General features: G+C 41.7%; 1 protein-coding gene across 1 annotated transcript in view; it reads left to right on the top strand.

Annotated features, from left to right (window-relative positions):
* The window catches only part of LOC101400125 (steroid sulfatase), a 106,674-nt gene that overhangs the window by 76,929 nt on the left and 14,875 nt on the right, over window positions 1-14,870 (top strand). The window contains exons 8-9 of the mRNA XM_004440747.3: window positions 4,883-5,042; window positions 12,088-12,209. Of these exons, the coding sequence (XP_004440804.1) occupies window positions 4,883-5,042; window positions 12,088-12,209 (282 nt within the window). The remainder of the gene's footprint in view (window positions 1-4,882; window positions 5,043-12,087; window positions 12,210-14,870) is intronic.

Below are 14,870 nucleotides of genomic sequence, written 5' to 3'. Positions count from 1 at the left end.
TGATAGTTTGTCGTCAGAAAACTAGTTGGTGATGAAAACATACCTGGTGCTGCCACACCTGCGTACAGGCAGTCAGTAGGTAGCTGGGTCTGGGGGCTGCAGATGCAACTGCCCCCCACAGTCCCGTGCCTTCCTTGAGGGTGCTCGAAGCATCTCACCTGAGCAGAGGTAAGCCCCTTCATTGCACCCGTGCAGAGCTGTTCCACCAGGGGGCTATTGGTGGCTTGGAGCTCTCTTGGGGATCTCAAATCTCTAGCAGTGTGTGACATTTCTTGGGTTTCCCTGGGAGTTTTGTTTTGTTTTCAAAGTGGTTGTGCATCGAGCCATGCTCTCATAGACTTTTCTTCCATCACCTGGAGGTCTGGGATATCAGCAAAGTCCCCAGAGCAGAATAGATCCCTGATATTTGAATCATGATATACACACACTCTGGTTGCACCTGTGGATTTCTGTGGCACCCTCTGCTTCACGTGTGTGTGTGTGTGTGTGCACGCGCGAGCATGCACGCTCTGCAGTATTATCTACTTTCAAAACACTATGTATACGTGGATAGGCATTTATATAAATGGTAATAAAGAGGGAAAAACTATTTTGTTTTCTTATGGTGAAATTGAGTCACTCTACCAAACAAAAACAAATATTTCCATTGATAAATTTTTTCAGCTTTCTTGGTAAAATTGACTAATAAAAGTTGTATATATTTAAGGTTTCCATCTTGGTGTTGGGATATACATATACATTGTGACATGATCACAATCAAGCTAATTAACATATTCATCACTTCATGTAGTTACCATTTTCTTTTTTTGTTTGTGGTGAGAACACTTAAGATCTACTGTCTTAGCAAATTTCAAGCATACAATACAGTATTGTTAACCATAGTCACCACACTGCACATTAGATCTCCAGAACTTATTCATCTTGTGTAACTGAAATTTTTTACCCTTTGACCAACATCTCCTCATTTTCCCCTCCCCACAACCCCTGGCAACCACCATTCTACTCTCTGCTTCTATGAGTTTGACTATTGTAGATTCCGTGTGAGATCACGCAGTATTTGTCTTTCTGTATCTAGCTTATTTCACTTAGCATAATGGTCCATCCATGTTGTCACAAACGATAGGATTAACTTCTTTTTAAAGGCTGAATAATATTCCATTGGATGTATAGACCACATTTTCTTTATTCTTCCATTTATGGACATTTAGATTGTTGCTATATCTTGGCTGTTGTGACAAAAGATAAGTGTTAGCTAGGATGTGGAGAAAAAGGAACCCTTGTGCACTGTTGGTGAGAGTGTAAGTTGGTGCAGCAAATATGGAAAACAGTATGGAAGTTCCTCAAAAAATTAAAAATGGAACTACCATGCGAACCAGCAAGGCCACTTCTGGGTATATAGCCAAAGGAAATGAAGTCAGAATCTCAAAGAGGTTTCTGCACCCCTGTGTTCATTGCAGCATGATTCACAATTGCCAAGATTTGGAAACCACTCTCTGATTTTTAACCACCACGCTTCTCACCCACTCTCTTCTGTGGATTTGCAGCCAGGTGTGCCCCTTACGTTCACCTGGTGAGCCCTGGACATTGTCTTTTGCCTTAAAGATGATGTACGTATTAACTCCTGGAGGGAAAAACATTTGTTCAGTGTCACAGTCCTTCTTAATTCTATGGTTCAGATTTGTCGTTGTGAGTTTCTCAATCCAGCCTGCCTATTGCCTCTTCTGGCAATAACACAGACAAGTTGGCATCAATTATCATGCTGCGGAGATCAAGTGGTACTGATGAATTGTTCAAATTCACAGACAAAGCTGGATTATATCTGCACTCCGCCACTTACTAGATGAGTGACCTTCACTACGTAACTCCTCTCAGCCTCAGATGTTGCATGTATTAAATGGAGAGTGATGGTAGCACCCTCATAAGGTAGATATAAGGATGTAATGAGAGGAAATGCAAAGCATGGTCCATCAGATTTTGCATCTATAAAATGGAGAGAGATAGTAGCACCCTCGTGGAGTAAATGTAAAGATTTAATGAGATGAAATGCATATCATAGTCCATGTTACATAGTAGGTGATCAGTTCAATTTAGCCATGAGAAACGATCCTTATACAACCCTGTGATGTAGTTCACATTGTTATCTCTACTTTGACCTAGAGAACGCAGAGCAGTTAGTCAAGTGGGGAAACACATGTATTTGTAGCTCTCTCTGTATCGTCTATATCTCTATCTGTATATGTAGTAAAATTTTTCTTTTGAAATCAGTTTAGATTGACAGAAGAATTACAAGGATAGTAAAGAGAATTCCTGTATTCCCTTCCTCCATCTTCCTCAAATGTTAACTTTCTGCATGACCATGGTGGATTTGTCCAGAAATTAACCTTGGTACATCACTATTAACTGAACTTTAGATTTTCCACTAATGTCTTTTTTCTGTCTCAGGATCCAATTCCCAATGCCACATTGCATCTAGAAGATAAACTTTTACAGGATGCCTTTTCATTCTTTTAGTATTTTGGTCTAATTTCCCATTTATTTATTTTATTCTATTTTAACCAGTAGGGCAATAAGTATATACACTAGCTGTTAATTAAGCTAGCTCCTTTATGTTGTGTTGCAACCACTTATTTCGTTCTTGTTAAATTTAGAGTGAAAATACTGTGAGCTTGATCTAGTAGAAGGATAAGCAGGTAGGAGGGCTGCTTGATCTAGTAGAAGGATGATCAGGTGAACGTTCTATGAGCTTGATCCAGTAGAATTATAAGCAGGTAGAGACGCTGCTTGATCCAGTAGAAGGATAAGCAGGTAGAAATGCTGCTTGATCTAGTAGAAGGATAAGCTGGTGAACATTCTATAAGCTTGATCCAGTAGAAGGATAAGCAGGTGAACTATGAGCTTGATGTAGTAGAAGGATAAGGAGGCAGTAATTCACATGTTGAGATTCTTTCTACAGTTTGCTCTGCTACTGCCAACTTGCATAAACTATGGCAAATTATGTAAACTTCCCATTTCTTGGATGTGATGTCTGTGAAGCAAGCATAATTGTATTTGTCAGATAATTACCTTAAGGTAATGTTGAGAAGGTGAGGTAAGTGGAAGACTTTTAGCTTTCCTAGGAGGCCACCATAGAAACTACAAACGATCATATGAATTTTTATATGAATTGTCCCTCAATGTCGGTGCATATAAACTTATGAGTGCCTGCAGTTTAAAGATCTTGCCTATAAGGGGAATTCAGTCTACAACCATCAGCTACAATTCAGTCTACAATCGCCAGAATTCAGTCTACAATAGTCAGAAACTAGCATTAAGAAATGACAGCTTGCTTCAAGATCCCTTAAACGTCTGTCTGCAGAATTCATTTTTTAATTCTGTCATTTAAATGACATTTATGTCCATTGTGAACTACGCATTATATCTCTGCTATGAATCAAGGTTCTCTTTCCACTTGCTTCATTTATTTGAATGCTTTGTTTTTAATTCTTCATACAATTGTTGGTTGAAAATGTATTTGTGAGTAGCTGAACTTAAACTCTGTCATTCCTCCCAGCCTAACTTCCTGAGGTTATTACTCCTGTGGTGCTCAACTCTATGCTCATCTTATTATAAAATCAAGGGGAGCTGCTTTGGGGGAAACAGTGCATCTGTTTTTCCGTCCATCCGTGTGCTACCTGCATGGCCTCAGAGACTCCAGCCTGGTCTCTCTGAGCCCTAGGCTGACATGTCACTGTCTTGGTCCCCCAAGGTCCATTAGTTACAGGCCTTGGTGAGCATCTTCTGTGATGTGCCTGTTGACATTGTGACCCACTCCCAGCTCACCCCTCCAGCCCCTCCCAATACCCCTTTCTTGCTCTATTGAGTTGTATTCTAATCACCTCCTATGTACAAAGCTCTTTTCCTCAACTAAACAGTAAGAGCTATCCCGATAATAAGATAGTAGCAATGATGACAATGGCCATTTTTGGTGCTCTTCCTCTCTTCTAGGCATTAGACTTGGCACTTGGGATCATAATCCTATGTAATACTCACACCTAATGTGCTGGGAATGTGAGGCACAGAATGGTTGATCCATTTACTTAAGGGCACAGAACTAGTGTTTTCATTTCCTATGGCTGCTGTAACAAATCACCACAAATTTGGTGGCTCAAAACAACAAAAATTGATTATCTTATAGTTCTGGAGTTCAGATGTCCAAAATGGGTCCATTTGGGCTAACATCAAAGTGTCAGTAGAGCTATGTTCCTTTCTGGAGACTCTAGGGGAGAATCTGTTTCTCGGCCTTTTCCAGTGTCTAGAGGCCACCTGCGTTCCTTGGCTTGGGACACCTTTCTCCATCTTCAAAGCCATCAGCATAGCCTCTTCCAGTCTTTCTCTCTGACTATAATCTCTGCTTCTCTGATTCCCATTCTCCTGCCTCCTTCTTTCCCTTTTAAGGATCTGTGTGATTACATTGGACCCACTCAGATAATCCAATATCATCTCCCCTTGTGCCATATAAGGTACCGTATTCCCAGATTTCGGGGGTTTGGACATGGACATTTTGGGGCACCATTATTTTGCCTACCAGAGCTGCTAAAAAGTAGCAATGGAATTTGAACTCCCCGACTCCAAAGTCATTGATTTGAGTCAGATGTTGCTCTGAGATTTGAGTCTCCCTGATTATAAAGTCATCACTTATGACCACCAGGCAATGCTGGCCATGTGTCATGCATAGTAGTGACTATGTCATATGTATTTTTCACCACAACATAGACACTATTACTCATGAAATTCTCATTGAATCCATGTAATTAGATCACTTGTTTCTTCCAAATTGGCCACCCCACACTGAGCGCTGAAAAGACTTACAAATCTCCCTGCGGCCTCTCCTTTGGCATTTTAGGGGGCAAAGCAAACAACTGGGAAGGAGGTATCCGGGTTCCAGGCGTTCTTCGATGGCCAGGAGTGATACAGGCTGGGCTGGAGATTGATGAGCCAACAAGCAACATGGACATATTTCCTACGGTGGCCAAACTCGCGGGGTCACCACTGCCTGAAGACAGGTACTGTGACTCAGAGGTGCTTAGTATGGTCTCATTCTGATTTTGCAGGCAAGTGTGTTCTGGTTTGCCTGCATGATGGCATGCTACCTCCGGCTGGACTTATTATCACTGTCCAGTTATGGGCCTTACTGGTGGATCTGCTGAAGTAAAAACCCCTCTGTCAATCCCGTTATCACCGTGGGAAATAAACTGCCAGGCATGATGTGGATGGATGGCCTTGAACCAAGACTTCCTCTTTTGACACCTGCTGATCCTCTTTCCCATCTGTGCCCATTATCGGCTTACCGAAGGGCAGCTAGGCAAATGCCCCTCTAACCCCCCACATTTTAATCCCATACCTTTCCTTTTGCCCCACTCAGCAACTCTTTTCTGCAGCAGCAAGAAAGGCAGCTGGTTTCCCAGTTAAGGGCGCTATATCCCAGCATGTCTTCTGAATACAAGTCCTAAATGAAATGTCTTTCTCTTAAACTTAAATACAACTTCATATGACATTGCCAATGGTTTCTTCTTAAGTGTTATTACCAATATGAAGAGTTTTAAGTGAAGCACGTTGATTAATAGTTTTCATTAGTTTGGTGGCAGGCCAGGCTAACGTCACACAGGCAGGCTGCAAATCTTGTGTAAATTCAGCTGCCAGCAGAACGAAGAGGAAACAGGAAACCAGAGACTAAAACAACAGCTTGGCTAGAGCTGAGTACACAGATAGGTGCTCACCTCCATTGTTTCCAAGCTTGTTTTACTGTTTATGTTTTTCCTTCTTGTTTTCAAATTTCTGCTTTAGGTATACCTTCCCCCCAGACACACACACATGTACACACAAATGCAAAAGGCAGCAGTGTAGAGTTCAGCCATTCTCAAACTTTGTGGTCTCAAGACCCAGGTACACTCTTCAATGACTGAGGAACCCAAAGATCTTTTGTTTATGGGGGTTATATCAATTAACGTTTCTCATATTAGCAATTACACTTGAAAAACATTTAAAACACAAAAGCACCCAAGCACACATTCCATAGGCTGACAGAGCGATGATGTTATCACTTGCCATGTAGCCACTGGGAAAGTCCACTGTATGCTCCTGAAAAAGTCATAGTCCAAAACGCAAAGAATGGTTCCTATTATTGTGAAAATACTTTTGACCTCGTAGACCTCTTGAAAAAGTCTCAGGGATCCCTGTGGGTCTCTGGACCACACTTTGAGAGTAGCTGGTCCCATGGATAAGAGCAGAGATCGAGAGCTGTACTGCTTGGGCTCAGGTCTTGGCTGGTTAAGCTTTTAACTTACTGGGCCTTGGTTCCTTGTCCAAAAAGTCGATTCAATAAAGCACTGACCTTATGGGGTCGATATGAGGATTAAAAGCATTGGTGCATGTGAAGTGCGGTGTAAAGAATGCATGAATATTTGCCATTTTTGTTTCACCCGCCATATTGAGAGGTCAGATGTACACAAGTACAGTTTTTTCCTCTTCCACATTTAACATTCATCCAGGATCCTAGAATCATAAAATTTGGTGGCTGAAGGGGACTTTTAAGATCTGCTTTAGTCAAATTATTCTTTTTCTGCCTTAGTGACAGACAGAAAACTTGGCAGCAGTAACTCATAAAAGATCTTTTCTTATGTAAAGGCAAAGCTCTCACTCCTTATCTTATCTACTCGTTCGCCTTGGTTCCTACCCTTGGAACAAAGATGAACATTTCCTTAAGTAGCTCATACAGAATGTTCAGGTAATTTCGTTAATTACATTTTTTTCTCATGACTCATAACATTAAAATCATCACTACTCTTCATTTTCACAATATCTTTAAATGGGTTTCCATCCAATTCGAGAAAGATGAGGGAAGGAAGAAGTTCAGAGGCAACGAAGAAAATCCATAAAGGGAAATCTTGCTCCTGGACCTCCTACCCACCCCAGTCTGAGGCTGATGGAGGTCACTCTGTTTTGTTTTTTGTTTTGGTGAGGAAGACTAGCCCTGAGCTAACATCTGATGCCAATCTTCCTCTTTCTGCTGAGGAAGATTGGCCCTGGGCTAACATCCATGCCCATGTTCCTCTACTTTATGTGGGATGCCGCCACAATATGACTTCACAAGTGGCGTGTAGGTGTGCGCCCAGGATCCGAACCTTTGAACCCCAGGCTGCCGAAGCAGAGCACGCACACTTAACCACTGCGCCACCAGGCCGGCCCCAGAGGCCACTCTGTTTTTCTTGTACAAGCCCATTGAAGAAAGAAGGAGCCTTCCTCTTAGGCAGACCCCAATATTTTGTGTGTGAGCCAGTGTCTTCAGTAGAACCCATTCTCAATATTAAAGGGACACTTGTTGGGACTTTGTGACACTTGTTGACCTAAGTTAGCCCAATGATATTGTCTCCAGGTTCAGGTCCAAGGCCCAATAAATACCATCAGCATCCTAAAGACAGCACAGATAAGAAAACAGAAATCTGCTTCCAAGCCCCTTGTGGGAGTAAAGTTATCACACAGTATCTTACTTAAATCATGTTACCAACCAAGTCCAGAAACCATCTTTATGTATCTGCCCTGGAGACTTTGAACATCTAAAGCAATGATTCTCACCCAGAGTGACTATTCCCCCCAGGGGCCATTTATCAAAGTCTGGAGACATTTTTGATTGTCCTGACTCAGGATGCTACTGGCATCTAGTGAGTGGAGGCCAGGGAGGCTGCTAAACAGCCTACAAGGCACAAGACCACAGTCTACAACCAAGAGTGATCCAGCCCAATGTGTCAGTAGTGCTGAGGTTGAGAATTCCGACTTGAAAGCTTGTTATTGCTCGTTTATGGAAAATGTTGTTATAATGTAAAGCCTCATCAACACTTTTCAATAAAAGCATCTGGATAATATCCTCATATCTATATTTATCTACAAATTTGATACACAGATATCTACACTTTAGAAAACATCCTTAGCTCTTTCCCACTAAATTGGTGGAAATCAGCTTTCCCTATTTCTTGCTTGAGCAGTGTTGCATTGACATGTTTCAGGAGAGTAAACTCAGAGGGTTGGATCCAAGCTGTTTGAGGAGCACTTAACGAGGTGCCCTCACTTCTTTCTGCATGTTTTGTCGGAACAAGAGGATTTCCGTTCAGAAGACACCTGGCCTTCAGGTGCAACCTTGTAATTCTCAAGAAGCGTCTTGTGCCTGGTGGATGCCATTTCTGACCAATCAAAGCTTGGTAGGAGGTGAGAAGCCCTTTGATGCAGAGTTTCTACTTAAGTAAAAAGAGCAGTGGTCCAGGGGTACACATAAGAGATTTTCCCTTTGCAGAGTCTCAACACTTCTGTGAGAATAGTTCTCTGATTCGACCCCATGGTGTGCCTATATGAGATTCCTCTCTGTGGTGCATTTTTCCTCCATATATACTTCAGCGATTCATTTGCATTTTGTGGCACAGTTTATCAAAAGAATTTTCGGTGGCCATCACCCCAGGCATATTTAGAAAAATCATTCCCCCTGTGCACCAAATAAGCTGATTCTGGAAATAAATGGGGAGCAACCTTTTTTTTGTGATAGAAAACATAGGCAACAGGGCCTTACATAAAAGAAAAGTATAATAGCTAAATATATTAACTCATTAAAATGAAATACCTTCCTGTCAGTCTCATCTTTGCTTGCAGATAGAATATTTCTGTAGTAACTCTATGACCATGCTCCTTCTTATTGTTGGTAATAAAGGATTGCAAAATGCCATAGTTGGTTAAACTTTTGGAAAACATCTCAATTCTGGCTATAGACTATGCAGCTGGGAGGAAAGGAAAGGGATGCTGACATCCTGAAGAATCAATCACCTCGAAAATCAATCAGTTTTAGAGGTGAAATAGTTGTGTCCTATTCCATAATTAAAATAAAATTAAATTTGATTCCATTTTTTTTTCAAGTTAGGAAAAGAAATCAACATTTTAATGCTCGATATTGCTTTTGTCTAATGAAGATAACAGAAGGGACTTGGTTCTCCCAGTAAATTTTGCTGACGTGTAGCTAGGCAACTACGGAAGACTTCTTCAATAGATCACTACAAATAAAACAGTCAGTGAGCTGTACGTAGTTCACCTCCGTTTTGCAGAATAAAAGGTGGAACTCTTCATGTACCTACAACCACTTATAATAGTTTTTGCTTTATATTCAAATATAGCAGAGTGTTTAATGTTTACGAAAGGAAACATTTTTTTTTAACCTAAAAATGACTTTCGGGATACTTGGGATTCCCTTTAGTTTATTAAAGATCTACCTACTTCCTCCTAAAAATGTTTCCGTTCCTATTACTTTCTACATTGAAAAAAATCACTTTATTTTGAATAACGCATAGGTAAGTCACAAACATTGTGCCCCAAATTAACCACTTTGTCAGTCGCCAAAACCTTCCCTTCTGTGTCCCCCACACAAAAACTTTCCCTACTCCTGTGATCCCTAAATCCATCCCAGAGTTGGCCAGGCAAAGCAGATGGGAAGGACGTGCCAAGTAGAGGGTTCAGAGCTGAGAGAGAGACAGCACATTCATGGAGGAATGTGGTCACCATAGCCCAAAGAAAGTCCCCAAAACACGCTCTTTTCGGTTATGTGAAAGTTGTCCCCAGGCCATCGAATTCAACCTGAAATTCAAAAACGAAGCTGCTTGGAAACGAATTGTGGGTTTTGCTACCCTTGTCACGAGTCAAGAACGCAAAGAGAATATTCTCACTTTCCAAATTAAAAACCATCTCAAATGAAGACGTGTTTCAGAATCAAGCAGACACTACAAAAGAACTCATCTAATTTTCTAACAGTGGCTATCTGTGTAAACTTGCTATGAAAACTTGAATTGGTTTGCAGAAAAGCCCAATTAGATGATTCCCATAGAAAACAGTGATGCTTTGTGTCAACTGAAAGTGCATGGGCCCCTCTCCCACAAATCGTGACGTAATGGAAACATCCCTTACTAGCAATGTCAAGGAAATTGTGCCATCTCTGGCTTATTGCTGTGGTTAACTGTGACTTGCACATGTGGTTTAAAACAATCCCAAGTATTTTGATAGCTTAGACACCATTTAAAATTTTGGCTCAATAGAGTCACTTTCCATTTTTCATGGCAGAAATGATCCTCTTTTTGACAGCCCATATTTCTGCAGCACTGTGAAATGGTGGCTTTCCCTACCTGGGTGATTTATTGCTAGCTTCTAGGAAAGAGCATGTTAGGTATAGGATATAAAAAAAAAAAAGAGATCCATCTCTGCATTTGAAGAAAAAGAAGTTTGCAGAATAGACTTTGCTTCCCTCCTTTAAAAAGCAAACTTAACTGTTTTGCTTTTAAGTAAGAAAAAAAGTTGTGAGACGTGGAGTCTTATTTTTTTAATGGAATCCCCCTCCATGTTATCATGACCCAGTTGAGTTATGAAATACCAATCTGAAGAAACCACTTCAAGCTCCTGTGTTCTTAAATCAAGTGTTGAAGTCTTGTTGGCTTATGATGAAAAATGGCTTCGAGAAATAGAGGTAGAGATTTTGTCCAAAAAACAGAGATTCATTCTTGCTCTGGAGCAGCCATGGAAAGACCCCCTCTCCACTTGGAGGTGGAGGTGGTCCCATCTCTCCAGGTTATTTTTTACCACTGGCGGCTTTTCACGCTCAGATACTCAGACCTGCACACTTGTCCCCCCATCCCTTCCTTTTTTCCCACCCTACTCGGGATCTCATATTCTTAAGGACTGAGTCTTTCTCGAAAGGGATTTGAAAGGAACAAGGCACAAGACCTACCATTTCAGTGTAGAAATCGTGTTTCAGAGAACACACTGATTCTGAATAGAACCGTCTCTCTACCTTGCTTCTTTCTCTTCCTCTCGTGGAGAAGGGGAATGCAGGCTTGGGAAGGGAGCCAAGGCCATTGTTTGTTCTTATTTTTAACTTATGATAATAGAATATTTTCAGTCCTTAGACTTCTGCAGAGCACGTGATTAATAACAAGAGTTGAGGCCAGACAAGTGCTAAGCAACGAGGCTATAATTACATTACGGGGTTTTTAGTGACACCAAAATAAACCGCAAAAAAAATCCTCTTGAGAACACTTACCGAAATTATATAACCAAGTTAAACTTTCAGTTTCTAAATTCCTAATAACAGAGGATGACAGGGATGGAGTGTTTTTAATCAGAGAAAGAAAATCCTCAAGTTAAGTAATCTAACTCTTTCATAGTAGCTCTCTGCCCCTTGTTTCCATGGCAGTGGCCTAATGTATCAATGACTTCAATTCCTCTAGCGGCTGTTAGTGTATGTTTAAATCAAAACAAAATTTGGGGCTTTTTTCTGTTATTTAAACTCCAAATCATCTTCTTTTGCTCATCACCAATTGTAAATAGCTATTGTTTGCCATCTGGAAAGTTCCCCTTCTTGCCCTAGTTTCATACCCAGTAGTAGAAGAGATATATTTGCATTTTGGAACAATCTATTTCCAGATATTTAATACCATCATCATGATTATTTACAAATTAATTCATTCTGACTTAGAAATTCACTTTCATTGGAGTCTATCCAATCCAAGTTGCCCTATGCTATATATTAACTTTTTTTTTAACCCAAATTGTCAGGCATTCTTATTTTCAATAGAGCTATAGTTCATAATTAAAGCTTCCCCTTTGCCAAGGCAGTAGGCAGAAGATTGGGCTTAGGAAAAGCAGTGGGGAGAGCAGTTGAGAGCATGGATGTCCAAGCAGCTGGGTTTCAATCCCGCCAGCTCTTACTAGTCACATGACCTTTGATAAGTCACTTATGCTTTCTGGCCTCCGTTTCCTCATTTCATCATCATAGGAAGATAATGGTCCCAACCCATGGTGCTGCTTGGAGGATTAAATGAGTTCATACGTGAGCAGAGCTGGCCTCGCTGTGTTGCATATGGCACCCAACAGGGGACACTTAGTGTTCCTTGTGTTGGTTACTTAATCACAACTGTGTAGCTCTATCATGCTCTCGTTTGCTGGAAGGACAACTCAGAATTCGGGCCATTTTAACCCGAGGATGATGTGGCCATTCACCAGCTGATGCCCACCTGATTTATCCCACAGGATCATTGATGGACGTGACCTGATGCCCCTGCTTCAGGGGAAAAGCCAACGCTCGGATCATGAGTTTCTCTTCCATTACTGCAACTTCTACCTAAATGCTGTGCGCTGGCACCCGCGGAACAGTGAGTAAACAGACTTTTCCATGCTTCTAGTACTTTGTGCCATCAGTGCCGTGTGAGTAGATGAAAGTGCAAGAGGGCTTTGCTCTACAGAGGCCGTGAGATGCTAAGAGTGCCACTGTGCTTGGCTTTGAACTCTTCTTCCTCCTCTTGTCTTCTTTTATTCCTTCTCATCCCATAGTTGTCCAGGTAGGGCGTCATCGGACCCCGGCATGTGCCAATGATGGCTCCTCCTTCCCAGCAGAGGAAGCTCAGGTTCTCAGCAAGGCACTGCGCCACCTTTCTTCATGCCCGACCAGCTGCCTAGCTTCATCTCCTGGCGCATCTTGTTTCACCCTGAGTTTCAGCCCAGCAGTCTCTCTGCTCTGTGCATGGCTGACTTGTGCTTGTAGCGTCCTCTGCCTGGCAGGACCGTTCTTCTTTTCTTTCCTGGATGATGCTTGTCAATCCCCACAAAACCCCACTGAAATGCCGCCCCCTTTGCCTGCTCTCAAAGCACTTCCCACAGTCCTGTGACTTGGCGCTATGGCACTGAAGGGCGTTGAGATGTTTACCCTGCTTTCTCTCTCCAGCCTCAAAGATGGCGGGTGGTGACTCATCAGTCTGTATTTTGTCACAGATCATGTACGTGTGCTAGATTTAGATCTTTAAAACAAAGTTCAAATACTTTGATGTTATCATATTTCCCAAACCAGGTCGTCTTTAAATTGTGCACTCTAATCAGTAACAGGATCTAATTTGGGTTTTCCATACCAGTTTTAGAGTTGTATTTCTAACAAGCATAAGGGAAGAAATGGAACCAAATGATAAGCCTAAGTGTAGTGATAGGTTTCAGATATTCTTTTTCATATATTTAAACTTAGAATTACAATAATGTTCATATCACTAAGATGCCGAGGGGTCTATGGAAATCCAGCCGCTATTTATAAGTATTGTACGTGCCAGAGGTGGATGTTGAGGTCAGACTGTCAGTCCACTCTTCAGAGGTGAAGTAAGACTCCCCTTTTCTCTATTGTGCTTTGGGGTTGTGTTCCTGGAGGCTACTCTCTCCCAGGACAGCTAGTAACCTCCCAGCTGATGGCTCATTCTTAAACTCAGGGTGAGTCTGGTACCAGTTTTCAACGCATCTCTCTCCCCACTCTACTCACTCAGCCAATTTACCAAAGACATCATTTAAAGGGCATCCTCCCCATTATTTTTAAAGAGGAAATTTACAACCTTCCATTAGCCACAGAAATCACACCAGGTTTACCCTTCAAAGTTTCTGCTTTAAATCTGGGCAGCTTCCTTGCGCTATTTTCTAGAAGACGAATATGACACAAACACGAGCTTAGGATTCTAGATGTGGAAGGATTCTGTTTACCTATCTCATCAGTGTGTCCATAATGCCAAATCCCATAGGAATACTGTTTCTTTTTTAGATTAATTGACGGTGTTTAGGTCTGAGCCATCTAATACATGAGAGCTGTACTCCTCCCCACTTCTTTTCATATGGAGCCTGCGAGAAGTGTAAAGGACAATGTTCTATGCCTCTTGGGCATTTAAAAAAGTAAGATAGCATACCCTGTCCTGAACCTGGCAAAATCTCATTTAAATAAAACCAAGCCCCCATTTAGAGAAGCTGGAAGGAACATATTGGATCAGGGGCTGGAGAAACACATTATATGGAGGAGTAAAGAGAAAAAGGAGAGGAAGAGACAAAATAGGAGTAAGTGAGAAAAACAAGACCCAGTTTCTGATAGGCAGCTGGCCCTGGGATAAAATTTGCTTCTTAGGCAGACACAGTGACATTTCCTCTTATACAATTCCTTAAAATCTTTTGCCTTGAACCAGCAACAAAAGAGGAGAAATCGCAGTATTTCAATGCTGCAACCATTCCTCTAGGTAAAGGGTCTCAATAAACCATGGATTTTATGAATCATCTCATTTATTTTTCAGGTTGTATCTGAAACTCAGTAACGATGGTTGCCGATGGTTGGCTATCAATGGTTGCCATCTTGGCTATCACACATGGCTTCGTGGTTATTTATTCAGTATCTCATCTATTCCTTTATTCTACAAATATGTGTTGAGCACCTACTATTTGGTACCTGCTGTGCTACGGTCATCTAGTGAGCAAAACAGACCAAATTCCCTGCCCGGGGGTTGTTTACATCTTAGACCATTGTGTGCGTGATCTGTGCGATGTGCTGGGGATGTAGAGATGGAAAGTGTGACTCTCATCCGTATGGAGTTACCTGTCAACTGGGGAAAACAGACATGAAACTAGTACTGGTTGGAGGAGTCTGCTTAGGTCACTCAGGTCTACCTTGGTAGAAGATTGTCAGTAATCACCGGACTACATCGTGGGACACTTTCCATAATTGTTAGGGATGAGAGCGTTGCCACCTGACCTCAAAATACTTTGTTAGAAAAGAAAAGAGAAATTTAGTAACAAGCAGCCGCATGCTGGAGCCAGTTCCCAATTGGTCAGGAGTCTTGCCAGCTTGTTGTTAAGCCGTTGCTAACTCCCAGCCATGCTGGGAGTATTTATACAACGCAATTGGCAGGTTTCATTCCTCCCTCAGAGAGGGCTAGCTTAGCAGGACTTCACTGTGCCAGAAAACTAGAATTGACGGGAAATGTTTTAAGGTCTGATTACCGTTTGTCCTGATTAGTTGGAGG

Source organism: Ceratotherium simum, chromosome X, assembly GCF_057802395.1.
Source record: "Ceratotherium simum simum isolate JZ-2026a chromosome X, ASM5780239v1, whole genome shotgun sequence".
In the NCBI taxonomy this organism is placed as follows: Eukaryota; Metazoa; Chordata; class Mammalia; order Perissodactyla; family Rhinocerotidae; genus Ceratotherium; species Ceratotherium simum.
Note: the sequence above shows the minus strand (reverse complement) of the source record. Positions and strands in the feature narration are given on the sequence as shown.